At 29.8% G+C, this 27840-nt stretch overlaps 1 protein-coding gene and 1 non-coding gene across 2 annotated transcripts; both read right to left on the bottom strand.

The window, feature by feature from the left end:
• Positions 1–2964: 2964 nt before the first annotated feature.
• On the bottom strand, positions 2965–9378 carry LOC127248498 (pentatricopeptide repeat-containing protein At4g13650-like). Its single transcript, XM_051270861.1, has 6 exons — positions 8666–9378; positions 5197–8064; positions 4836–4947; positions 4645–4752; positions 4531–4565; positions 2965–3621 (listed from the first exon to the last, which is right to left on the bottom strand). Exons 1-2 carry the CDS (start codon positions 8981–8983, stop codon positions 5290–5292), a joined length of 3093 nt encoding a protein of 1030 aa, XP_051126818.1. The 5' UTR covers positions 8984–9378; the 3' UTR covers positions 2965–3621; positions 4531–4565; positions 4645–4752; positions 4836–4947; positions 5197–5289.
• Positions 9379–9404: 26 nt separating this feature from the next.
• TRNAY-GUA (transfer RNA tyrosine (anticodon GUA)) lies at positions 9405–9490 on the bottom strand. The gene is given in 2 exon segments: positions 9405–9440; positions 9454–9490. It is a non-coding gene; the product is annotated as a tRNA-Tyr (tRNA).
• Between the last annotated feature and the right edge of the window lie 18350 nt (positions 9491–27840).

Raw genomic sequence — 27840 nt, 5'->3', positions numbered from 1 at the left:
ACTTTGTAGTTGGTTGTGATAGTATAGAACGACAGTAAATTGGCAACATGTGACAGTGGTAGCTATTTGAGTTGCTTGAGATTATAGGTTGATGTTCAATTGTATAAATTTTAGTGTGCTTTGCATAAACTGTTGAACGACATATTACCTACTTATACTCGCTTATCATATTTTATCTTGAGAGTTAATGACACAAATAGAATGTGTTGATTACGTATTTAAACAATTATATGTACTTTTTAATAGACATGTATCTCGTTGATGAATATATGTTCCAAGAAAAGTTACATATTCTCATTACATAAATATACATACTTCTGATAATAATAATAAATTTCTATCAATTAAGTACATATCTATGAAAAAACAACTAATTGCTTAGAAAAAGATTCTTAAATGATCATATTTAGTATCATAATATTTCAGTGAACCGAATGAATGGCTTGTGTATTATACATATAACTTAATGGTGTAGAAAATATTGATCGTCCGTTGTCCATTTACACATAAACCATGAGTATTGTTGCCCAAAACTCTAATATTTAAACCCTACATTTTATACCTTAAATAGTTAAACTTTACATGTATACGTCTTGACCATTGTACGAACTAACTCTAATATTTAAACCCTACATTTTATACCTTAAATAGTTAAACTTTACATGTATACGTCTTGACCATTGTACGAACTACATGAATAATAAAACTGTCGGGGAGTATGCGTGTTTACAAGAATTTCAATATTATTGCCCTCCTCAATCCTTCAATAATACCTTGTAAACCTAGAATTGTTTTGCAATATTATAGGTTATCCGTTGTCTATTTACCAATTATTAATAATATTTTTCATTCAAATTCATATGTTATTAGATATAAGTGTATCTCCACATAAGTTGTTGATAGAACATTGGTTAGAATGATGTTGGCAATATAAAAATCATGCAAGTTTTAAGGATTCAAATTTTTGTACACCAATATACCCGTAGTCGAAGGACATATGCCTCCACAACATTTGTATATATGTCTAATATATATTCATACATTTACTGTTACGAGGAAAAAAAAAAAAGAAAAATCTCTCTTAATATAGTACATACTCCATAATACAATTGATATATCTATAAAAAGTATGTAAATTTTATACCTTTATGAACCGATAAGATTGTTTATTTAATATAAGTTTAATTCGATGGCACATGAGAGATTAGGTAGTCCTTGATTTATTTATGTACAGAGTAAAAGTATTTTATCCATAAAATATATGTTCTAAATCCAAAGAGCATGGGACTCTATACCACAAATCGTAAAATCTAAATCCTAAACCATTCAACATATATGTGTATGAGATAGCTCAATTTAGATTGTGCGGAGTGTATTTATTTGTTAGATGTTGCATATAATAAAAATTTTAATATCAACCACATCTTTAATCCTTCAATAACATCTTGTAAACCTAGGATGTCATAGAAATACTATTAAATAGACCATTTTTCTTTTGTATATTTACCAATAATTAATGGGTAGTTTATTATGTTAACATTTTACTCAGCGTAATTGTATCTTTACAAAATTGATAATACATTGGAAATATAAAAATCATGCAAGTTCCAAAAATTCAGCATATTATGCACCAATATACCTATAGTCGAAGGATATATACTTTTATAAATGTTGTATAAATGTCTAACATAACTTTGCTTACCCCCACTAACATTGGGAAACCCCTATTAATATAGTATATCCTATAAAATGCTACCTATGAAAATTGAAAAGTATTTAAATGGTCATGTTTAGTATACAAATACTCATATGGACCATTTTTTTTTTTAAATGTAAATATGATTTAACAGTGCAGCAAGAATTACTTGTTACCTGTCTATCCCAAACTCTAAATCCGAAACCTTATCCCCACGCACTAATCCAATACCTTAAACCCTAAATATTAAACTCCAAACCATTTTAAAACTTGAAAGATAAGAGCCATTTTGATAATCCAACAAAAATGTCATTGAAAAAATCAATTATAATTGATTACTAGAGATGTTTTCTTGTCATTTGTTATATCATAGATTCTCTATAATTCCATTTAGCAATGATTGATTGGACTGTTATGTTTTTATAAAAGTTTTGTAGTTATACATGTATCTCATTGACACCAAGTGCTAATATGGTAATTAGGATGTCGTTGGAAATTAAAGAATCTTACAAGTTTTAAAGTTGTGTACACATATACTTATATATCAATAATTTATACTAATGTATACATCATAAGACTCGTAAACTTAGGTCACAATATTACATGTTTCAAAAAGTTACGCATGTGTATTTAAGGCAATTATATGTTCATATTTAATATCCATATACCCAATGGAATAAAATGGTTGGTTGTGTAACGTACGTACATTGCGATCAAACTGTATAGATTGTTTGATTATTTGTTCAATTACACATCTTCAAAACTATTGTAGCCATATCACAAATAATAAACTTTAAACCTCAAGCCTTAAACTTTAAATCCCAAACTCTAGACCATCCAAAAACTCAAAATAGAAGAGACTACATTGATAATAAGATAAAAATATCATCGGCAAAATGAGTTATACATGACTAGTAGAGAGGTTTCCTAATCATTTTTCTCAATTACACAGTTTCTTATAATCTTTTGGCAATGGTATAGGTTTTTCATATCTCAATATAGAATGATTGATTAGGTTATTGTGTCTCTATCCAAATTTCGTAATTATAAATAATACATCTTACTAATATCATATAATAGTACACTGACTAGGATGTTAATGAAAAATCAAATAAGATTATATGTTTTGAAGATTCAGCCTAGTGTATGAATATATATCTATGTATTAAGAATATATAATTATATATATATGATGCACACTCTAAAGCTTCTAATACATATCACAGTTAATTTATAATAAACTTATTTTATTGTATTATATGCCCCACTTATTAAAGACAATTTGATGTTCATATTTAATATTAAGATCACTTAGTAGAACAAAAGAAATGATAATTAGTATGCATGCGATTCAATTAGACTGCAGAGTTTCTTGCCAGATGAATGCCGAATTGTTACAACTTCAGAGTTACTTGGCGGCTGCAAGACAGTATTGCGACAGTTGAAACACCACTTGGAGCATGCTCAACATCACATGGTGCGGGTAGCCAACACCCATCGTCGTGAGCTCATCTTTCAGGTTGGTGATTTGATATTCTTGAAGGTCAGACCCTATTGCCAAGGCAGCTTGCGCCAGGGCACCATTACAAGCTAATGCCCAGATTTTATAGACCATTCTACATCCTTCGCTGTATAGGAAATGTCGCATATAAGTTGTATTTGCCGGCTACTAGCCACATCCATCTCGTGTTTCATGTATCTTAACTTCGTCGAGTGTCCGACGATCACCTAGTTGAGCCTCATTTATTCGATAGCCTAGAGGTCGAGCAACTGCCTGTTTACGATCCTGAAACTATTCTGGACCAGACGGCTGATCAAATGTGCCGGAGGTATGGTTCCTCAAGTCCTGATTCAGTGGCACAGTCTTCATCCAAATATGTGACTAGGATCGACGAGGAACAGTTCTGTGTTTAGTTCCCAACCTCCTGCCACGAGAACAAGACAGTTCTTAAAAAAAATGCAAACCAAAAGTTTATTCACAACAAATGAGGAAAGAACAAGTACGCTTTGAGTTAATTGTGGCAATAAGTTGAAGCTTAAAGTTTATTATTAAGTACCTTAGGGTGTGTTTGTTTAGGAAAAAAAAAAGAAAAATAATTATTTGATATAATATTTTTAGAGAAAAAAAAATCTGAATAGTAAAAATTTGTGGTAAAAACCACAAAAAAGAACACAACCTTAGTTTTTTATTCTTCTTGGTCAAACCTAGGCCTATAGAAGTTTTGACCTAGTATTTAAACATTATTTTGAAGCATTATTAATCATTCTGATTTCTCTCAGTTCCCAGTTTGGGCTTGGTTCGGGAAGAATAGTTCTTTCTAGATTGTCAATAAAGTTTAGTCTTTTAGTTCTCCTAAGACCTCGTACTATCAGAGATGTTGACTTACTATTTCAAATCAATTTCAAACCACCAAGAAACACGAGCGCTGAATGATTGACCAATGTGTGTTTGGTTAGTTGGTTGGATTTTTACTTTGAAATTTGAGTTACAAGAATTTTATTTACCTAGTAATTAATTTTTACTTTGAAATTTGAGTTACAGGAATTTTATTTACCTAGTAATTAATTTATGCTATAATATATGTAAAATTAAAAGAAGATTAAAACATGTATTTAAATGTTATAAAAACTATATTTACGATATGAATATCATTTTATAAAGACTAACATTTTATATGAGACAAATAAATAAATAAATAATATTTATTTATTAAGAAGAGGAATAGAAACAAGAATTTCAAGTAAATCACACACAATGTAGTATTATATTTTAAGGGGGGGAAATTGAGAGTATAATGCCAATTTAAACCCAAACGGTAACCGAACACACACACCTTCAATTGCTGTCAGCACCAGCATCCTTGCTATCCTGTCAATCAATACAGGGGAGGGTAACATATAGTAGTTTTTATATAATTTCAAAACAGAAAACAAAAAGGTTCAATTACCAAAAGAATTGCACCTCCAGTGCTTTTAAGAATTTAGCAGTTCCACTTTGTGCAATGGTGCCAAGACAATCAACAAGCTCTTGACATGTCATGTGAATACCAGTATCTCTGGAGAAAAACCATGCATTAGACAGAACAATGTAAAATTAAAGAATGGCTCATGTTTCACAAATTAACATAATTCTAATTACCTTTTTCATATATTGGATTCAGATTCAGATATCAAGAATAAGTGCATCTTTCAAAAGCCCAGGTTGGGTAACACCAAGAAACCCCAGTCTGTCCAAGCCATCACTTGAATTGCTGTGGGTTAAAATTTCAGTTTCTCAGCACTTAACAAATAGTACTTTTATGGTCATTAGCAAAGACAGATAAACACAGCTGGCAAAGATGATCTTGCATGTCAACAGAATAGAAGTATGCTCCATGTAAATATTAAGGAACCCTTAGGGCTTGCTTGGCAATATCACTTATGGTGCATCTGTACAGAGAATGGAATTATAGAAAAATACTTTTAAAAAATAGAATTGTAGATAGCAACATCAAGTGCACCTTGCAAGGTGACATCAGGAGTTCAAAAGCATCCAGACAAGAGCACAGAAAGATAACCCCAGATATTTTCTTCTTAAGTATCTTCTGTCCCAGTTACCAATAGTCTTTACATGAACAAATTCCATTCTGAAAATGATGGAATCGGTATGCATCACGAACTATAATAGTTCGATCAACAACCTTTGTTACAAATTTAATCCAATTATGGCAGTCATTACAAATCCGTAGATTCTTCATGACATGCAAGGGAATCACATCAGACAAACTTAGAAGTCCAAAAGCTATAGCCAACTTTTCACTGTGAATTTGTCGACCAGGGTCCTTGTGGTCAAGCTCCATATCATTCCAAAGGCTATTACGGTCTTGGACATAGCCAATTGAAGCTACTTTTTTGTTTATCTCCTCCAAATATATATAAATCTCCTCTGCTCGAGGGTGGAGTCTATCACCTACAAAGAATGCATTAACTGAATTATTTACTTCAATCCAACTTCTACCAGGCTCTTTCTTCACACCCCTGACTCTCATGAGTAATCTTGCTTGATCTCGATAATGCCATTTACCAGTAACAGCATACAGATTTGACAAAAGAACATATGTAGCAGAATCTTTAGGTTCTAATTCTAAAAGATTTTTCGCCGCAACTTCCCCAATTTCTATGTTCTTGTGAACTGTACAGGCACTTAAGAGGGTCCTCCACACCATTGAATCTGGTTTAATTTGCATAGACTCAACAAATTTTTTGGCACGGACAACTTGACCCGCCCTGCCAAGAAGATCAACCACACATGCATAATGTTCATGTTTTGGGTTCAGGGCATGTCGTTCACTCATGGAATAGAAGTAATTAAGCCCCTTTTCCACCAAGCCTACATGGCTACAGGCTGACAAAACTCCCACATATGTGATGTGAGTTGGCATCATTTTCATCAAGTTCATTTCCTCAAAGAGCTCTATAGCTTGCATGCCATATCCGTGCTGAGAGTATCCGGTGATCATTGCATTCCACGAAACTTCATTTTTCTGAGGCATCTCAATGAATACTCTCCTAGCACCATTGAGGCGTCCACATTTTGCATACAACGTGATTAATACATTGCATACTTCAGTCTCACAATCATACCCTGTTTTAATAATTCGAGAATGAATTTGCCTGCCAAGTTTTAGATTGGTCAAACTTGCTGCTGCACTGAGGCAAGACCCATAGGTGAACATATTAGCTTCCTCGGATGCCTGAACCATTTGAGAGAAGAACTTCAATGCTTCCTCACACTTTCCACTCTGTGCAAAACCTGATATCAATCCATTCCACGAAACAATATCCTTAGTGCACATTTTCTGAAAAGCAGAGAGTGCCTCTGGTACACAACCACATCTAGCATAGAGCCATACAAGTGCATTTCCGATGGAAATATCAAGTGAGTACCCAGAAGTAGTAGACTGACAATGAATTTGACGTCCTTGGCTGATAGCTTGCAATCCAGCACATGCACTTACAACACTGGCTAATCCAATGTTATCTGATTGAATCCCTAGTTCTTGCGATTCCTTAAAAATTTTAAGGGCCTCGGCGAACTTATCCTGTTGCGCATATCCAGATATCATAGCTGTCCAAGACACAATATCATCTTTACTAAAATGCCTAAATATTTTCAGGGCTGTTTCCAATTTTCCAAGCTTAGCATACATGTCTATGAGTACACTACAAACATACACATTTGGCTGGAATCCAGTCTTTACAATATGTGTATGAACTTGCTCCCCAAGATTAATTGCTCCAACAGATGTACATGTTCTTAGAATACTAGGAAATGTATATTGATTAGGTTGCAGACCTTTGCTCTGCATATATAGATAAAGATTGAGTGACTCTTGGAGATTGCCCATTTGTCCATATGCCACCAGCATGACATTCCATAGCACAATATTATCCTTTTTTGTTGATATGAAGAATTTATGTGCTGTTTCAACATCAGAGCATTTAACATACAGGTCCAGCAAAGAACCCTCAATGATGATATCAGAACACATGCCAGTCTTAATAGCATATGAATGCAGTTGGACTCCCTTGTGAATAACCCCCATTGATGCACAAGTGCTCAAAAGACAGGCAACGGTAACACAGTCAGGTTTTAAGAACTCATTCCGCATTTTTTCAAATAATAGAAGAGATTTCTCATCCAATCCTTGCATAGAAAATCCAGAAATCAAAGTGTTGTACGCAACTTTATCCCTATGCTGCATTTCACAGAAAATCAGTTCAGCAGATGATAAATTCCCACATCTAGAATAAAGCGAAACAAGAGAGTTGCAAACATACAGCTCTGATGAAAATCCCCACTTGAAGATTAGAGCATGAAGTTGCTCCCCAACAACAGACAAGTTTATCTTGGTGCAGGCACTTATGATGCTTGAAAAAATATAAGGAGTAGGGAACACTCCAGACCTTCGCATCTCAGAGTACAGGTGGATAGCATCTAATTCACGACCACTTTGAGATAAGCCTGATATCATGGCAACCCACGTAGTGCTGTCTCTTGAATGCATATTTTTGAAAATATGAATTGCAGAATTAACATATTCATTTTTTATGTACAAATCAATCAGTGGATTACAGACAAGCAGGCTTGAACTGAAACCTAGACGGATGATCTTAGCATGAAGCTGTTGAACAACATCAAAGGAAACTTTTGCAGCACTGCAAGTATGCAAAATATCGGCGACAGCACCATCATCAACAATAATACTCCTGCAAAGAATGCGTGAAGACAGGCTGCATAATTCACTGTATGGTTCTTGATTTATGCATGAAGGTCTCATTTTATTCAAGGAGAGCAAATCCCTACATCCTGAAAAATCATCTGGAGCCTGTAATTCACAAGAATAGCCACATAAAAACAATTGATTAATGCACAAGAGCCAAAGTACACTATTTGTTAATGTCCTTGAAACCCATAACATTTAGCAATAAGAGGCTCCATATCACAGGATCCAGAGACCAATAACTCCTTTTGGCTCCCAACCAAAATTTTGAACAGTCATGGACATAATATGAGCATGCTGCATTTGTTAAGAATAGATAAATGCCATAATAGCACATTAAGAACACGTACAGATGTCCATGTGAGCATTTAACAAGCCAAATATAACCACATAAGCAAGCAATACTTAACAAATGCAGCATGATCACTAACTTTTGAAATATAAAGATACTGGTCAGGCTCTCAATTGGTTAACGTTTTCCATTGCTGGGACAAAAAAGAGACCTTAACACATCAAAAAATAAAATAAAATTGAATTCTCTGTCCTTCCAGAACTGTGCAATAAATTCAGACAATATCCCTTAATACAAAGTTCCAAGAAGCAAAAATTTCGTGCATTTAGTCATTAATTTTCGGACAAAGTCCACACCACAAACTTTGCTCCTTGTAACTCTGCAAACAACTGATCGTGTATCGTTAAATTTTACCATGGGGCGAATCCCGGGGACTTTCTCCGAATTCTGATGTGTAGGAAGCACAGGTCTCCCCTCGCAGGCCTCTCTTGGCGGTCCATCTACTGGCGTCTCCTCAATTTCGACAGCGACAGGCCAGAAATTCACCTTCCTCACGGTTTCGCCCGGATAAAAACGATTGAAACCAGTAAAAGACGGGGAAACAGCAAACACGTTGAAAAGGCGCTTAGCGGAAACCCTCAGAATTACTTTATGGCCAAGAAACATATCCGAGCAGAGATACCAGCTGCTGCTGCAAGAAACTGTTTCGTGCCCCAGCCTTCCAAAAAACATCTGGATGTGTTTGTTTGAGGTTTCTATTCTAACAGGGTTGCAACTGTACGCTGCAATTCAACCCTGCTAACAGGCCTATTGAATGTAGTAGGCTGCACCTATGCGTCATTTTATATATAGATTTTCCTTTAAATTTTTGGTTTTATACGTGGGGTGTGAGACGATTAACGTAGATGAGGACGGGAGGGAAGACAAGGAGTTGTAGGAAAAGCCAGTGGAGAAAAGGAGAGTGGAAGACGACGATGCAAGCACTTAGGAAGGGCTTCTTTGATTGTTTAACTACATACAAAATTTCATTGGAAAAAAAATTCCGACCTGCCCAATCGACCTAAGGACGGGAAGAAAAGCCGATGCAGTTAGGGAGGGCTTTGGATTAGGGTTTTCTTGTACAACTGCATATAAAATTTAATTGGAAAAAAAATCCGACCTGCCGGATTCGAACCAGCGACCTAAGGATGACAGCATTCATACTACAGTCCTCCGCTCTACCAACTGAGCTAAGGTCGGCTACGGAAACTAATCACAAATTTATTTATTTATTTAAATTTATATCTATATATCACAGAAACTGTGGGACTGTGACTGAGCTCAACAAATTAAATTAAATTTTTAATTTAAATGATATTGAACTAATAAATACTCTCTCCGTCGCAAAATTATAGTATGGTTGTCTTTGAGACGAAATTTAAGAAATATTGATATTATATTGGTATTAAGTAAAAAGTACGGATAAAAGATTTTTTGCCCTTGTGAGTGTATTAGTGTAAAAAGTAGTGGCAATTGTGTAATAATAAGTAAAAAATAAGGGTAATTTTATAATGATATGATTATTTATGAAAATGAGACTATTGTTTTGAGACAGACAAAAATGGTAAACAAGACTATTGTATTGGAACGGTGAGTTCATCGTAAAATAATTAAAATGTGCATTAATATTTCTGGAATTAGTATAGTAATCAATCTCAAACATACACACATATATATACACACACTTAAATATATATTAAGATGCTCTCTTCCCATCAAATAAAGTGTATAAGATAATAGTTTGTGTTACATTATTCAGGAGTATGAATTAATTTTTAGAAATTAGTGTCTCTATAAAAATGAGTCCATATATTCTTCAACAATGCCTATTCATTTAATCTTAACAAAACTTCCACACTTGATTTGCAAGATTCAAAATCAATGTAATCCAAGGTAATGGAAAGCAACAAGAAAGAGTTGGGAAACAAAAAATAAAATTTGTTTACAGTCTTAAGATTGATGTGATATAAATATGTGGTTGTTATGATATTTAAAATAAATTTTTTATTTTTATTTAATATTTTAAATGAAATATATATATATATATAGTTGATTGAATTTTTTTTTTTATTTTTGTTAAAAAGAATAATGAATAATGTGAGATCTAGTCCAAAACTATGAACAAACAAATCTATACGAGGGTTTGGATTTTGAGTTGGGATTTGAATAGTAAAAATTTTGAATTTGAATAGTTGTATGATGTGGTATAAATAGAAATTGATGTGATATTTTGAATGTAAAATTGATTTTTAGTATAATATAAAAAAATGAAAGATAGGTGTTTAATTATTTTTGAGGAAAAAAAATAGAATGAATATTGTATTTAAAATCTAATCCCCAAACAAACACACTTCGGACCTCTCCGAGACCATCACAAAAAACGTCCCCATGTACCCCAATATATGTATACAAAGTAAAAGTTTTAAAATTTTTATAAGATGTATTTAAGTTTTTAAATTAACTAAAATTTATTTATTTAAAATAAATAAATTATTTTGATATTGACTTATATTTTAAATTTATTTTACTAGTTATGTGTTTTTTTGTATTTTCTATAATGTATTTGTATAGTATTTATAATGTTTTGTATTTTAGTAATGAGGTATGATAAATTGTGAAGGTATCATAAGAAAATAAAAAAAAAAAAAAAAAAAAATTGTGTGTTTTTTATTTTATTTTATTATATAATATTCACTATTGCAAATATTTTTTTATAATAGTTTTAGAAAATTTTGTATTTTATAAATACTAAGAAAATATATTCTTATTTTTACTACTTAATGACATTAAATAGATTTTCAATTTAAATTTTTTATTACTCTAAAAATACATAAAAATATCCAAGAACACAACTATTTGGGTGAGTTCATCGAATGAATTTTTCTGATGCATTCTGTGATTAATATCACTAGAAAATAAAATATATTATTTAGAAAATATCAAAAATTTAATATAAAATATTATTTTTATAGTACGATATATTTTTTATATCTAACATAAAAAATAATTCAAATTAAAAATAATAAACGAATACACTCTTTATATTTTGATCATCTGTGTCTTAGCATTGTTTTTACTTTAACCCTTGACGTTTATCACTGCATTGAAAATATTTTCAAAAATATTCTTCTCGGCATATGTAACATTGATCTTGTGTCGAATCAAGTTCGACATCAAGTTCAAAAATATGGTTATTTTTTTCCAACTATATAAATGAGATATAATTTTATTTATATCAGAAATTTATATTTAGGTAACCTATATAAATTCATAATCAGCCATATTCGAATTTTTACCTCCCCAAATTTTACATGCAAATAAGACATGTTTTCTTAAACTCTTTTTTTATATTCTTTATGTTCAAATGGTAAGGATGGTCGTGGAAACAAATTTTTGCTTTGTATCAAACCATGACTTCTTACACTCATTCAGTAGAGTAATAACAACTATCCGATCCTAACATATTTAGACAAGCAGTCTTTCTTGAGGTGCCCCACCTAAAAATCATCGTGTATGATAACAATTATAAGAACTAACAATATACTAACACCAATAGATGAAGAGTTTTCATCTATAGTCTACAAGAAAACAACCTTCATCATAAAGTTTTATTTATGAAAAGATTAAAATGTTTCAATCCCACTGTTCTATAGTTCATTCAGTTTCTCAATTAAGGGTTCAAATAAACATTAATCTTCTATGTAAGGTTGGCCCAATCAAGCACCACACAAGACAAAAATAGATAATCGTCTTTCAAACATATATTAGGTGGGAGATTGTATGGTGTTACAACTATGGACCAACATGAGTACTACATTTTTTACCGGTCAAATGATTGAAATTCTTCCCTGTGAAGTAATATATAGACATTTCTAGGCTCAACTCCAAATGAACGGTGTCTTTTAAATATTTCAATGTTGAATAACAAGGATGACATATATCATTGGTCTTCACATGTCAATGATTTGCATGTCAATGTATATGTGATGTTGTCTAAGATGGAACATACGATCTCTTTAGCCTTAGTGTGATCAAAAGATAAAACATATATCAAATTGGCACAACTCTCCTATTTTCTCTTTATATTGTGCTTTGCATAAAACTTGCAATTTTCTAGATCAACATTCTCCTTTCAGTAAAATATGCAAGCGAGTTGACAACAATCTATTTTCTCACATGGTAATTCCAACCTCTCAATCAATTTCTTTATTTCGTGAAATTTTTTATGAAACAGTTGCTCTCGGGCATTACATCATGCACGAGTTGACATTGGACATCAAACTATCGTTCAGACAAGTTGAAGCCAACTTTAATATTTAGCATTCTTTCCATTATTGACAACAAAGTTGCTTTGGTACAACCAGACCATAATTCAACAGCTTGAAGGAGGTTGTACAATTTTTTGCCTTAAAGATTAGGTTCTTTATCGTGTGTCACTCGAGCCTTAAATGTAGACCCTCCGAAATTCATCACTGGTATAATCTCTTATCGTTTCATCAATCATTTTTTTTTTAAGTCACTCCAATCATGCAGTAGTTTAGGAGTTCATCTATTCCACTAATAAATTTACTATTTAGAATACCATTACACATTCTATTATACATTCAAGACATTCTCGGAATTATCATGTCTAAATAATTTGTTACTGAAAGAAGTATATAAACAAATGTTCACAAAATTAATATTTTCGACTGTAGATGTTGCACAAAGTACTAATATTGGTTAAACTAGTTAGTTAAATTTAACATGCATACCCTCAAAACATTCAATATCCACAATATTTGGAACATTCCACTTGCTCATACTTTCTATATTACTCCAAATAATATTAGTAATTTAAAATTGTTCATATACATAGATTTAATTTTAAAAATGAAATTTTTGTATATGGAATATAATTTTCTAAAAAATAAAATATTGACAAAACTGTAGTTCTAACCTAATTAAATTATGTCAATGTAAATATAATGTAAAAATCTATAGTCATATACAAAATATAAATTCTCCTAACAAATTAAATAATGTAGTGATAAAATATTTTTTTATAAGGGAACATAAATCAATTCCCGAGTGACATACAAGACTTCCTATTGAGCAAGTAATTCCTTAACCGCACCACAATTCACTAGGAGTTCACTATAGAAATATAAATACGATTATTACAGTATACAGTAAAAATATTCAATGTCAACTAAAATTGAAATCATATTATCAAATTAAAATATTATCAACATATTAAAACAACAAAAGAAGATGGATAGTAAGGATTGTCCATGAGAGGACAAAACAATGTATTTTAACAAATAGAGGTATGAAGAATGTTATGAGTGATGGAACGCAGATTTCCAATGGGCAAAGGACCATAGAACAATGATTGTACTAGGTATGAAGAATGGTATGAGTGATGGAATGTAGGTTTCCAATGGGCAAAGGACCATGGAACAATTATTTTCCTAGGGAGGAAGACGGACAAGAAAGGTGAGGACTAGCATATGGATCAATAAACTACGAGAAGTAAAGTTTTGCCTATAAATCTAGAAATCACAAGGGACCTATGACATATGGATCCTTAGAGGAGGATTTAGACATCTTACTCAAGAGGTCATTGATACCTCTATAGAGTAAGCCTAAGAAATAGAAAAAAATATCAATTTCTTGACCAAACATGATGACTTGGTTGATGGGTTTGGCCTTTGTTACTAAGCCTTTGAAAAGTAAAGAAAAGTAGTTTCGAAATCAGAAGAAGAGCAAGACAGTATTCTCTAGAGGTTCATTGGAGCCAAACATAATGTCAGCAACCATAAACTAGTTCGATATGGTCTTTTTATTATAAAGTTTAAAAATTGCAAAAAAGTGGCATTGTCTACAGAAACTAGGGTGGTTTCAGACCTTTCACCAGAAGTCTTAAAACGATTGTTATATCTAAAACAGTGAGACTAAGCGTACCAAATGGAAAAATGAAAGCATTTATATGAGAATCCCAAAAGTATAATAAAACTTTAATCAATTTATTATCGCGGGGGAAAAGATTCATGCATAACATAATCATATCACAAACTTCTCATTCCTTCCATAGATGACTAAAGAAAGGTTCTCACCTAGAAACTCACGAATTAAAGCTAAATGAAGCCCTGAGAATGATATTACATCTAGATGGGAAGATATCCAATTTTAACCATGGCTGTGTTAGAGGCAAAATACATAGTTCAACGATAATATCATTTTGGGACAACATTTGTTGCATCATTGGCCAGAAAAAAGATGTCATTGCCCGCCAAAAGACAAGAGGCGTAGTGGAGAAGACAAGTTTTTCATCACCGAAATGGACGGATGACTGCGAATGAAAAATAAAATAGTATATGGTTAGAGGAAAAACCTCTGACAGAAGAATCTCCATTGGGGGTTTAGGGTTTTCCTAATATCACTTGTGTGAAGAGAAGGGGAAAAAAAGAAAATAAGGGGAAGAGAGCGATTTGAGGGGGAGAAAGTTGGCAAGTTTTCAAGTAATGAAGTGACAGATTGAAAGTTTGAAAAAGTAACTCTTGCAAAATCATGCTTAAATCATTTTTTTTTCACTTTTTTTTTTTTTGGAGGATTATGTTGGACTCAAATAAAAAATAAGAAAGAAATAAATATTGCATGACCCAAGAAGAAATGTGATAATTATGACTAAGAATATATAATGATCAAATCAAAAGAAATGAGAAGAATGTGCCAAAAAAAAAAAAAACATTCTTGACTATGAACGGATGTGAGTAAAAATGAAGTGAGTGGGAGTTAAAGGGTGGTCATGACAATTATAAGAGTTACATGCAATATAAAGTAATTCGATACACATTGATAAAGGAGATTATTGTCCAAGAGTTACTCGAGAAATGAATGAAGTACATCAAAGGAAATCCAATGAATGAATAAAAGGAAAATGAGATGGATCAAAGTGGATAAGGAATACAAAACAATAGACATCGAGCAAACCTAAACAAATTTTCTCTATTTTTATCTCATTTCATTCTTACCTTGTTTTTATCTATTCGGCCTGCATTTTCTGTTGATTTGTGTATTTTGTTTATGTTCCTTAGCTTTTAATTCAAGTTTACTCGAATCCGTGTGTTTGTTCTTTGTCGAATTCTTCTTTTTTCTTTTTTTTTTTGTCCATTTTAATTACCAATCCCTTCTACACGAAACAATGTATCATAAGAATTTTTTGAAATACCTCAATGAACTCTTGCATTCATTTTCCAACCGACTATTTTAAGCAGTCCGTAAATAAAATATCCAAACTTCGAATACAAAACCTTTTAAATGTAAATTGGATTTGATGAAACTGAATATTCAAAAAATCTTATGATCTGCTGCTATTCGAAATTGCGCACTGGATAAACCTCCGACCGAACCTAATATCTTACAAACTAGGCTCGACAGGCAAGTCATACTATGCAAATCATGTTGTGTTTTTGGTAATATATTATATAGTAGTAATAAATACGATGCAATGAGTGGAATTGTATGATGATATGTGTAATAAATTAATAACACTAATACAGAGGCAATATTGAAAGAATCTAATGTCTGCATTTGAATTGAATTTGGTGGCATATGCAATTAATGATTGATTGGTTGAGATGAGGCGTATAAATTTAATTTGTTGCTGCACAGCACATCACATGGGTTGCAATGTTATGTAATGAAATGCAATGTAATGCTTTTTCCTGGTCAAAATGGTCCCCCCACTCTACACCCTACTTTCTATTTTTTTTATTTTTTTTATTTTTTATTTTTACTTTTTTTTTCACTCCGTTCAATTTTTATTGTCCTAAAATTATATTTGCACAATTTTTTAGTTAATTATCTTTTTGTTATGAATCGACAAATTTACCGAGATTAAAAATAATAAATGAATAAAGAGTAAAAATATAAAATTTGTGTTTTAAAAAAAATAGAATAATAGTTGTTGAACATCCCAAATAAAAAAATAGGATATTAATTTGTAGACGGAATGAGTATTTATTTATTTATTTTTACTTCAACTCGCGCGTGGTGTTATTTAACAATTTAGTTTGAATATAATAGTAATAATAATCTATCTAATACTACATATGTTTGACACCAGTATTTTAATTCATGTATGGTCAAGTTTTTTAGATTTTATTTTTTTATTATTTTAGGGGTTATTTATTTATTTATTTTTATGTTAATGGGGTATTTATAGTTTTAAGATTCATCTAATTACTTCTTTTTTCTTTTTTTTACGTAGAGTGTGAGTGATGTTTTTTACAGTTTTAAAAAATTCACATAATTTTTAGAGTATTTTTTATATAGTGGTTTAACTTTATGTATTGTCTTCTAATTATGTTAATTAAAAATAATTTAAAAATGATGTGAATTTTTAATTTTTTACACAATTATTTTTAAAATTTTTACACTATAATTATTTTTTAATTGTTTATATAAAAGAAAGTATATAAATTTAAAAATTGGAAATACCCACAAACACTATGTAAAAAAATTGTAAAAATAATGTGAATTTTAAAATTGTAAATAAGATCGCTAACTATATAATAATAATAATAATAATAATAATAATAATAATAATAATTATGTGATATATAAGAAATTATTTAAATAATATAAAAATAATAAATATATGTAATATGTTAATTTTTTATTTTTTATTTTTTGGAAAATATGTGTAATTTTTTTGCAAAAGAAATCACACCCGATAATTATAATTTATATTTATGTTGTTGACCAGAGAATAAAGCTAATCTGAATAATGCATGTGAGTTTAATATTATCACGTCGAATAAAATGATCGAATCTGTATGAATTACGTCGAATGATGATTGATTTATGATAACTATTTGTATGTCTATCATATACTCATAAATGTTAAACAACCTTTAATAATGATTACACAAAATTATTTATAAGGTATACTGTTTCTTTTAGTCCCGTAACTGAATCCCCTTATGATAATTATTTTTTAGATGTCGCTGACCTGGCGGACACGTGGCCTCCGGCGAGCCACGCGGGCGTCTCCGACGCCGGAGGACTAAAACAGCGAAATTTTTTCACTTATGGGACTAGTTTGCGACATGCTCCACTTACGGGACTAAAATGATAAGGGAGTCCAGTTACAAAACTAAAAAAACAGTTTACCCATATTTATAATATTTCACTTTTAGTTTGAAACGTACGTAATACATTTTCCATTTCCTGTGATTTAGAAATTGCACAAGACTTTATCATACTTTAAAAAATTATTGTATAAAATTTCCCAAAAAATGCTATATTTCGAAAACATATGAAAATCTCATATAATTTTAAAATTGTAAATGATAATGGTGTAGACTTTTCGAATGAGATATGGATCCTAATAATTTTGCATAATGATTAAAAAAAGATTCAATATCACTATAATTTAATTCTACTAAGGGTTAATTGAATAAAAATTCAAATTAATTTTCTTTAATGTCCTTGTGATTTCAATCATTGGGCAAATGAGTAAAAATAATGGTAGTTTTATCAAACAATATTGGTTTATCTGTATCACAACACAATATTGTGCTAAATAGAAATATATTTTGTGCAATCTATTATATTATATTGTGCTTTAAAAATATATTTTTCACTTAAATCAATATTACTTCTGTCCGTTTATAAGGTCGCACTTACTTTTTATGTGTTAATCATTTAATATTAATTATGGGAAACGGTTAAGGTGCTGATTTGAAAAAAAAAATTTAGTACCGTTCTGATTTTTCAAATATATATAAACAGCACACAGTCTTATTATACACAACGCATGTTATATATAGTAAATACATGTGTTGTTAGTTTATAATTATAAGTGTGTTGTATAACAGTACGTGGTGTGCTGAAATCAACTATTATCTGTGTTGTATAAGACTATAGCATGTGTTGTTAGTTCATGTACTGTATTTGTGTTGTTGGTTCATAATTACAAGTGTGATGTATAACAGCACGTGGTGTGCTAAAATCAAGTATTGTTTGTGTTGCATAAGATTATAGCATGTTCTTTTAGTTCAAGTGTTGTATTTGTATTATATGAATGCATCCGGTGTGCTGCCTGCAGTAACACCGTGTGCTGTCTGATAGCACACAGTGTGCTGCGGGTGTGTTGTCAGCATGGTGCTGAATTTTAAAAAATTGCAAAAAAATTTTCATGAATGTCTTGTAATACTAATAAAATGATATTTGTAAAAAAAATTACACAAATATAAAGATATTTTTAATGTTAAGTACAATGACACAAAAAATAAATATGACCTTTGAAAGCGAATGGAGTAATATATTATGTTATATTGAATTACATAATATCTTCTATATTATATAATCATGCACTATCAAATACGTGTATCGATATATGTTGGTTAAATATGTTAACCGGATCAAATCAATAAAATATTAATTTGATTTAGTCTCTCTCAATAGACCATACATTAATATTGAAACAAAAAATCAATAATCGAGGCAATAGAATATATAGTGTAATGATTCTTCCCTCATAATACTTTTATGTATAAATAATATTAAATCTATATTTGGTGAATATATAGATTTAAAAAGGACATGAAATAGAGTTGAGATTCATGAATTGGGTAAATTATAAACACAGCCATGTGCGGATACCGACAAAGTTTGTTTTAATTAAGGAAATTGTAATTATCACGCTCAAAAAAATATTTATTACTATTATATTATGAACTAATGCCTTTAAATTAGGCCTGACAGAAAACAAGTGAGGCGTAGCGGGTTCGAATTCATAACTTTATGGTCACAAATTCCACCCTTGCACCACCAGATCATTCCTTATGAGACTATTTTTTATTTTTTATATTATACTAAAAATCAATTTTACATTCAAAATATCGTATCTACGCTTATTTATATCACATCGTACAACTATTCAAATTCAAAATTTTTACTATTCAAATCCCAACTCAAAATTTTTACTATTTTGTAAAATAAATTTAGGGTAAACTATTTTTTTAATCACGTAACTGGACCCCCTTATCATTTTAGGTCCGTAAGTGGAGCATGTCGCAAACTAGTCCTATAAATGAAAAAATTTCGCTGTTTTAGTCCTCCGGCGCCGGAGACGCCCGCGTGGCTCGCCGGAGGTGACGTGTCCGCCAGGTCAGCGATAAAAAAATCCACGTGTCCGCCAGGTCAGCGATACCTGGCGGACACGTGGATTTTTTTTATTTATTTTTCATTTTTAAATTTTTTTCTAAAACTTATTTTTAATTTATTTTTTATTTTATATGTATTTTTTTATTTTTTTAATTTGGTCCAATTAAAAAAAATTAAAAAATGAAAAAAATGAAAAAAAATAAAATAAATCCACGTGTCCGCCAGGTGTCGCTGACCTGGCGAACACGTCACCTCCGGCGAGCCACGCGGGCGTTTCCGGCGCCGGAGGACTAAAACAACGAAAATTTCACTTATGGGACTAGTTTGCGACATACTCCACTTACATGACTAAAATGATAAAGGGGTTCAATTACGGGACTAAAAAAACCAGTTTACCCATAAATTAATATACTCCCTCCGTCTCGTTGGAAGGGTGGCGTTTGCTTTTTGCACGCAGATTTTTGAATATTAGTATTATATTGGATTGTAGTAAAAAAAAAAAGACAAGAATACCCCTATTAGTATGGTGTAATATAAAAGTAATGACATTTGTGTAATATATTGTAAGTTGAAAGGGTTTTTATTATATTAAGTAGGTAGTACAATTACAAAATTAGGAAATGGTAACCTTGTTTTGGAACGGACGAAAATAGAAAATGGTAACATTTCAATGGGACGAAGGGAGTATATGATTAAAAAAATTTAGAATATATATTTTAATATTTTAAAATATATATCGCAATAAAAAATATATGAAATATGAATATTATTTTATAGAATATAAAATTTCTTATAATACAAGTAAATGAAAATAAAATATGAATATTATTTTGTCAACTAAGTTCTTCATTTATTCTTATAAAATTTCTTATAATACAGGTAAATGAATATTATTTTGTTAAAAATAAAATTTCTTATAACTAATTTTATAAAAAATATGAAGTTTTAAATATAGATAAAAATATTTATTTTTTAAAGAATGAAATAAAAATAAATGAGTTTTGACTTGAATGAATCCTATATGATATACGATGTTATATCTTCGGATGGGCACGGAATTTAAGAAATATTGATATTATATTGGTAGTTGGTAAAATATATGGATAAAAGACTTTTTTGCCCTTGTGAGTGTATTAGTGTAAATGTAGTGGCAATTATGTAATAAAAATAAAAAAATATGGTTATTTTTATGGTGATATGGTTATTTATGGAAATAAGATTATTGTTTTGGGACGGACAAAAATGGTAAACAAAACTATTATATTTGGACGAATGAAGTATTATATAGTTAATTAAGTTAGATTATAATTATATTTTGACTTAATAAAATTTATCCAACATAAAAAAATATGTCCATTATTATAAGACAAATAAAAATAGAAAAATATCAATTAAAATAAAACGAAAAAAAAAAAGAGTATAAAATAAAAAAGGGTAAACTGTTTTTTTAGTCCCGTAATTGGATCCCTTTATCATTTTAGTCCCGTAAGTGGAGTATGTCGCAAACTAGTTTCATAAGTAAAAATTTTTCGCTGTTTTAGTCCTCCGGCTCCGGAGGTGACGTGTCTGCTAGGTCAGCGATACCTGGCGGACACGTGGATTTTTTTATTTTTTTTTTCATTTTTTTAAATTTTTTTAAAACTTATTTTTAATTTATTTTTAATTTTATTTGTATTTTTTTATTTTTTTATTTGGTCCAATTAAAAAAATTAAAAAAATAAAATAAATAAATAAATCCACGTGTCCGTCAGGTGTCGCTGACCTGGCAGGACATCTGGCGGACACGTCACCTCCGGCGAGCCACGTGGGCGTCTCCGGCGCCGGAGGACTAAAACAACGAAAATTTTTCACTTATGATACTAGTTTGCGACAGGCTCCGCTTACGGGACCAAAATGATAAAACAATGCAGCTATGGAACTAAACAAAAATAGTTTACCCAATAAAAAATTGTCCTAAAAGAAGGCCATTCCAAATCGGATAGCACGTTCAATTTCATTGACTTAAAGAATAATAAAAATAAAATACGTATTACATAGTCTTAATTATTTGTGTTTATTTGTTTTATTTCAATATTTTTATTTATTGGATTTAGTAACTTGAAATAATAATGAGAGATTTTTTATTTAAATATATGTTACGTAAAAAATATTTAAATTTAGCCCATCATATTAATAGAGTATATTGTATTTTTTACTTTTTGTATAATATTTACCTCTTACTTCTTAGTATCCATTTTGTTATTAAAATAATGAGTTAATATAACAAATTTTTATATATTTCAATTAATTTTATATAAATTTTTATTTTTATTTACATACTTTAAAATTTTTCTGTTTTACAAATATAATTTCAAAGTAATGTGTTTGATTTTTTTTTATTTATTATTTTATGTACTATAATATGTTGTAAAAATAACACAAAAAAGAAAAATTTAGAAAACGCCCATCATCCATGAATGTCACCCCAAAAATTATCGACGTTGATGCACTTAAACTTGTTCGCATCAAAGATGAATCAAGAAGATATAACAAAGTTCACAGACAGCTCGAAATGTTAAAAATTATCTCCTCTATGAACAGAGTTTCAAAAAGTAAGTTAAATTTTTTGTTTTTTTTTTTGTTGAAATCAATATTTTAGTTTTGTATTTGATTTTTTTTTTTTTTTTTTTTTTAATTTGTGGCATGCTCTTACGTGGTGCATATGTTGTGTTTGTACAAGCCTCTTGCCAGCAAGATTTACTTTGACATTATATCATAAGATCGGTTCAAATATGAGTTATTTTGATGTATTTTAAATTAAAAATGACATTGTTAAATATAAAAGTACCTTCATTTTTTTTTTTTTTGATAGATTTAATTTTGTAGTAAAATATTTGAAATGTGGGGTGACTAGAGTTAATTTTATTTTGTTTTCAAATATCATAGATATCTATTTACTTATGGAGTGACTTTTTAAGTTACCGATGGTGGTGGCCAATGTCTCTATTATGGTGATTTTCATGTATCAATTTTTTCGATTTGTAAAATTTTTGTTCGTTTTTTACTTTTGTGCACGAATTTCTGACATTTCCTTTAGTTACAATAAAAGATATATGATGTATGCCCTTATTTTCAGTTGAGTATTATGTTTTATTATTTTTGTCACTTATTTTAATCTTCTTCTAATTTCCTCAATTTCATTAACCATTCTTCTCGAGTTTCTTCTATGTTATTCTTATTTCTACTAGTTGATTAGATATTTTGTGTTTTATTTTCATGAGTTGATAAATTGCTCAGAACATCATTAGAAAAGTTATTGAAAGCATTATTTCCGATCTAAAGTCACCTCATTAGGATAAGATTGTCCGCGCCTTCAACTTTGACAAAGTCTTTATATTAATTAAATATTTGTGTCTTCTTATCGTACATGCAGTTTCAACACACCTTCCAATTGAATCATTACCATAAAGTATAACTATTGTTTCATAATTTGGAAAATAAGTAATATTCCAATACACAACTTTAGGTTTTGACTGCAAAAATAATAATAATAAATTAATATTATACCATAATTTAACATATTTAATTGAAATTATTGATGATAAAAAGGTAAAAGTTGAAAACAAATCTCTATCAAAAGTATCTCAAACTTCTAGTTTTGTACCCCAATTGAGTAAAAGGGTTTCAAGCAAATCTAATCATATCATTTTTAAATTTATCATAAGTCTCAAAATAAATTTTCTTCAATATCTTCAAATGATATATATATATATTTTTTTTTACTTTCTCTTTGTCAATATTCATATCAAGAATAGCATTTAACGCTTTAACAATATTTTTAGAAGTGAAAGAATCATTAAGTTTGTTTCTTTTATTGAACTGTGTAGGGATACATCAATGAGAACACCATCTATTATTCACATCAAGTTAAAATTAGTTGATGATTGTCTTTTAGACGATATATTGCTATTAAAATTATTATACTAAGATAAAAATAAATTTTGAATTAGAAGTTGTCTTTATTGTAGGCATTAAAAATTAAATATATAAATTAAATTAAATATCATGTATTTTAGAAGCAAATAACATTTCAATAAAATAAATATATGATATTTAATTATGCACATATTTTAATTTTTGTATAATAAATATCAACCATTAATGCAAAAAACTGTTTAAAATGGGAGATATCGTACAAATATTACGTATATAAATAGAGCCATAAAAATTTGACAGCAAAATAAATAAATCTTGTCAATAAAGAAAGTATTATAATTAATATCTTATGAAAAAGGCAATGATATAAAGATCTTAGCGAGAAACGAAGGTGTACAATTAAATTTGTCAAGAATGAAAAACATCTTATAGAAAAAGAAAGATAATAAAATCTTCCTATTGGTCAATCAGGACGCGCCATGTAACATTATTCAAAAAGGAAGCCGAGGTCACCCCTCCCCTATAAATCGGAGTCATGACCAATTCATTTGACATACCGAAGTTACATTGAGGATTCAAACAAATTGGTAAGTCTCTAGATTCTCTCTATATTGTTCTTCATATTCTTCGTGTCCTTCGAAACGTTCTTCATCGAAAGTCACTGATTTGAACAAATGATTCAATATTAGTTGATGAATCGATGAAGTTAACGTTCTTCGTCATATGCCCGAGCCATAAGAATGATCAAAGCTCTCAAAGCCCTTGAGGAATTTGTCAAAACCAAGGAAGAGCCTCTAAAGTCTATCCCAAAGCTTCAAGACGTTCGTCGCATTCTTCATCAAAAGCATCAACTTGGCATTCTTCGATCCAAAAGTCAAAGAGACATGTCGCCAAAAGTGTTATGGAGCATCAAATCCACCTCTTCAAAGATCAAAGCTTCGGATCGTCCAAAGAAGACATCAAATCAAAAGCTGATGATCAAGTCGCCCACATGGAGACCAAAGCTCTCCAAAAGACGGCAAAGCCAAACCAAAGATCAAAGTCGCGGATCGTCTAAAGAAGACATCAAATCCAAAGCCGATGATCAAATCGCCCACACGGAGACCAAAGCCCTCCAAAAGGCGGCAAAGCCAAACCAAAGATAAAACCCTCGGATCGTCTAAAAAAGACATCAAATTCAAAGCCGACGATCAAATTTCCCACATGGAGACCAAAACCCCCCAAAAGTTGGCAAAGCCAAACCAAAGAGCAAAGCCGTGGATTGTCCAAAGAAGACATCAAATTCAAAGTCAATGATCAAATCGCCCATAGGGAGACCAAATCTCTCCAAAAGGCGGCAAAGCCAAACCAAAGATCAAAGCCTCGGATTATCCAAAGAAGACATAAAATCCAAAGCCGACGATCAAATCGCCTACACAGAGACCAAAACTCTCCAAAAGGTGGCAAAGTCAAATCAAATATCAAAGCCTCGAATCGTCCAAAGAAGACATCAAATCCAAAGCCGATGATGAAATTGCCCACTCGGAGACCAAAGTCCTCCAAAAGCCGGCAAAGCCAAACCAAAGATCAACTCGGACCGTCCAAAGAAGGCATCAAATCCAAAGCCGACGATCAAATTGCTCATACGGAGACCAAAGCCCTCCAAAAACCGGCAAAGTCAAACCAAAGATCAAAGTCGCGGATCGTCCAAAGAAGACATCAAATCCAAAGTCGATGATCAAATCGCCAACAGGAGAACCAAAGCTCTCCAAAAGGCGGCAAAGTCAAACCAAAGATCAAAACATCGGATCATGCAAAGAGGACATCAAATTCAAAGACGGCGATTAGATCGCCTGCACGGAGACCAAAACCCTCTAAAGTCCGGCAAAGTCAAACCGAAGACCAAATAACTTCGGATTAAAGAAGTAATCGAAAACCATGTTGAAAAACAAATCGATTCGGAAAGAAAATCAAATGACCAATTTAGATAATATAATTTGTACAAATTTTTATATTTATTAAAAATAATACAATTTTTTGTCCACAAACATATAAGTGAACTTTAAGTTAAAAGTACACGCAACTAACACATTTTGTGTTAAAAAATATTTTCTACTATAATATTGGAAAATACGGGAAGAATATATTCTAACACGTATATATACTTCATCTATGACACATATACAACCCTGACATTATATATTTTATTAATATAACATTAAAACTTCAGATTTTTCCATGTTAACATTTTATAATTACATATGAAGTGTTTTGATAGCAAAATAGGGAAAACAAATCTACTACTCATAGAATAAGAAAGTCTGAGGATCTATTCTTAAAATATTCCTACTAGTTTTACTATTATTAATTTGCCCTATTATTTTTTTTTTTTTTTCCCATGCATTCTTTATCGCCCTGACTTATTATAACTAATTCTCTTCTCATTTCTCATTTTAATGGATTGATAATATTTAATAAAGCATGCAAACTGCACTAAAATCCGTCGACGGTAATCAAATCATCTTATCATCTCACATTCCTTCTAAAAGTAAAAAACAATAAAAAGCAAAATAAATAAATTAATAAAATTAAAATTATTTTCCCTCCGTCCCGCTTGAATATACCTTTTTGAATTTTATAATAGATTAAAAAATGATAATATTTTATGAATTAGTAAAAGTGTGTAATAGATTAAAAAATAAAATATAATTATAATAAATTTATTATCTTTCTAAAAAACTGATTACTTTCAACAAAAAATAATTAAATATTATCATTTTTTTAAAAAAATTTTAAATTTTAAATCTAATAGAAATTATCTATAAATATATTTAAAACTCATTAACCAAGTATTACCCCTTACATCATATTTTATATTTATTTTTTTCATATTCAATTTTTTAAATATTAAATTATATGCTTCAAATTATTAAAATTTATATAGGTTAAAATTTAAAAATTTAAAATATTGTATTATATAAAAATGTTATTGGACAATAGGAATATGCATAAATAAATAAATTATATATATTACTCATTTCGTCACAGCTAATTTGTCCTCTTTAGTTTAGGCACAGAGTATGGTGTGATTAATAAGTAATTAAAAAGTATATTAGTGAAAATAATTATAATTTAATAAACATAATTATATATTAAGATTAAAATGACTAAATAGTTTAATTAAAATAAAAAAATTATAAATTATGAATTTTAAAATGTGATAAAAGTGTATAATTATATTTTCAAACAAAGAAATGACAAATTATGTGTGACAGACATAAATAAAAAGAATAAACAAATTAAATGAGATGGATGGAGTATTACATAAAATACATAGAGATAGAATAAATTATTGCAGATTCTATCAAGTAATAAATGTAATGAGTTGAAAGTAATTTATAATAACATATAATAAAAATAGTAATTTGAATGTTGAAACTTTATTATTTTTTAAAATATTTTAATTATGTATACACCCGTGTATAGCACGAGTTTAAATGCTAGTATGAATAAAATAGATCAAATAAATAATAGAGTAATTGTAATAACATATACTCTTAGGGGCTGTTTGGTTCAAAGATTTTTTTAATGAGATTGAGATTTTGCAGTATTATTTATATGCGATAGAATTTATTGTATTTAGATTTGGAATCCTATGTTGTGTTTGGTTGGGAGTGTTTGGTTCAAAAATTTTGATTTTTGATATTTTAAATGACGTAATTATCCTTCCACATATTTTATTTATTGTGATAAATTAAACTTTACATCCATTTTTTTCGTAAACTTTATTTTTTACTAAATTTAGTGTATTCTAATAAAAAAAATTTAATACGATTTTTGATTAATAATAAAAGATATAATATATATTCATACAAAATATATACTGTAATATATAATCTATACACTAAAAAATACGACAATTTAATTATTTTTTATACTATCGACATTCTTTCTCATATTTAATATAAAAAAAATAATTTAAACTAAATATACAAAATTAATACACCATTAAAATAAATTTAAATTATTAATTGATATTTGAAATTATTAATTTATTTAAATTATCATTAGTAAAAGAATTAAATATATATAACATTTTTATAAATAAATATATGATTTGTAGTAGTATGCTTAAATATAATATTATATTTTATAAAATCAATAAAATATAATTTAAATGTAAATATATATTTATATACATTTAATATTAAAAAGGAAAAAAATATAATTTTTTTTGGGAGGATATAATAGTAAAATGAAAAACACAATGACATGAAATTTTAAAATAACACATGGGGGGTACACTGTTACTGAAAAATTCTTCATTTGCAGGATTTTTAAAATCTCATTCACTTAATTATCAATTTTATAACCTGAATTCATTAGGATTTTAAAATCCAAATCCCATAAAATATCAATTTTATAACCTGAATTCATTAGGATTTTAAAATCCAAATCCCATAAAATCCCACCAAATCTATGAACCAATCAGCCTCAGC

The sequence above is a fragment of the Andrographis paniculata genome, unplaced genomic scaffold (assembly GCF_009805555.1).
Source record: "Andrographis paniculata isolate CXL003 unplaced genomic scaffold, ASM980555v1 Contig34END, whole genome shotgun sequence".
NCBI classification, from domain to species: domain Eukaryota; kingdom Viridiplantae; phylum Streptophyta; class Magnoliopsida; order Lamiales; family Acanthaceae; genus Andrographis; species Andrographis paniculata.
This window is presented reverse-complemented; position numbering and strand designations above follow the sequence as displayed.

Excerpts from the sequence above, each read along its gene's own strand:
- LOC127248498 (XM_051270861.1), bottom strand. The coding sequence starts at position 8,983 with ATGTTTTTTGGAAGGCTGGGGCACGAAACAGTTTCTTGCAGCAGCAGC. Across the intron at positions 8,065-8,665 it reads TCCCCGGGATTCGCCCCATG|GCTCCAGATGATTTTTCAGG; the intron begins GTAAAATTTAAC and ends TGTGAATTACAG.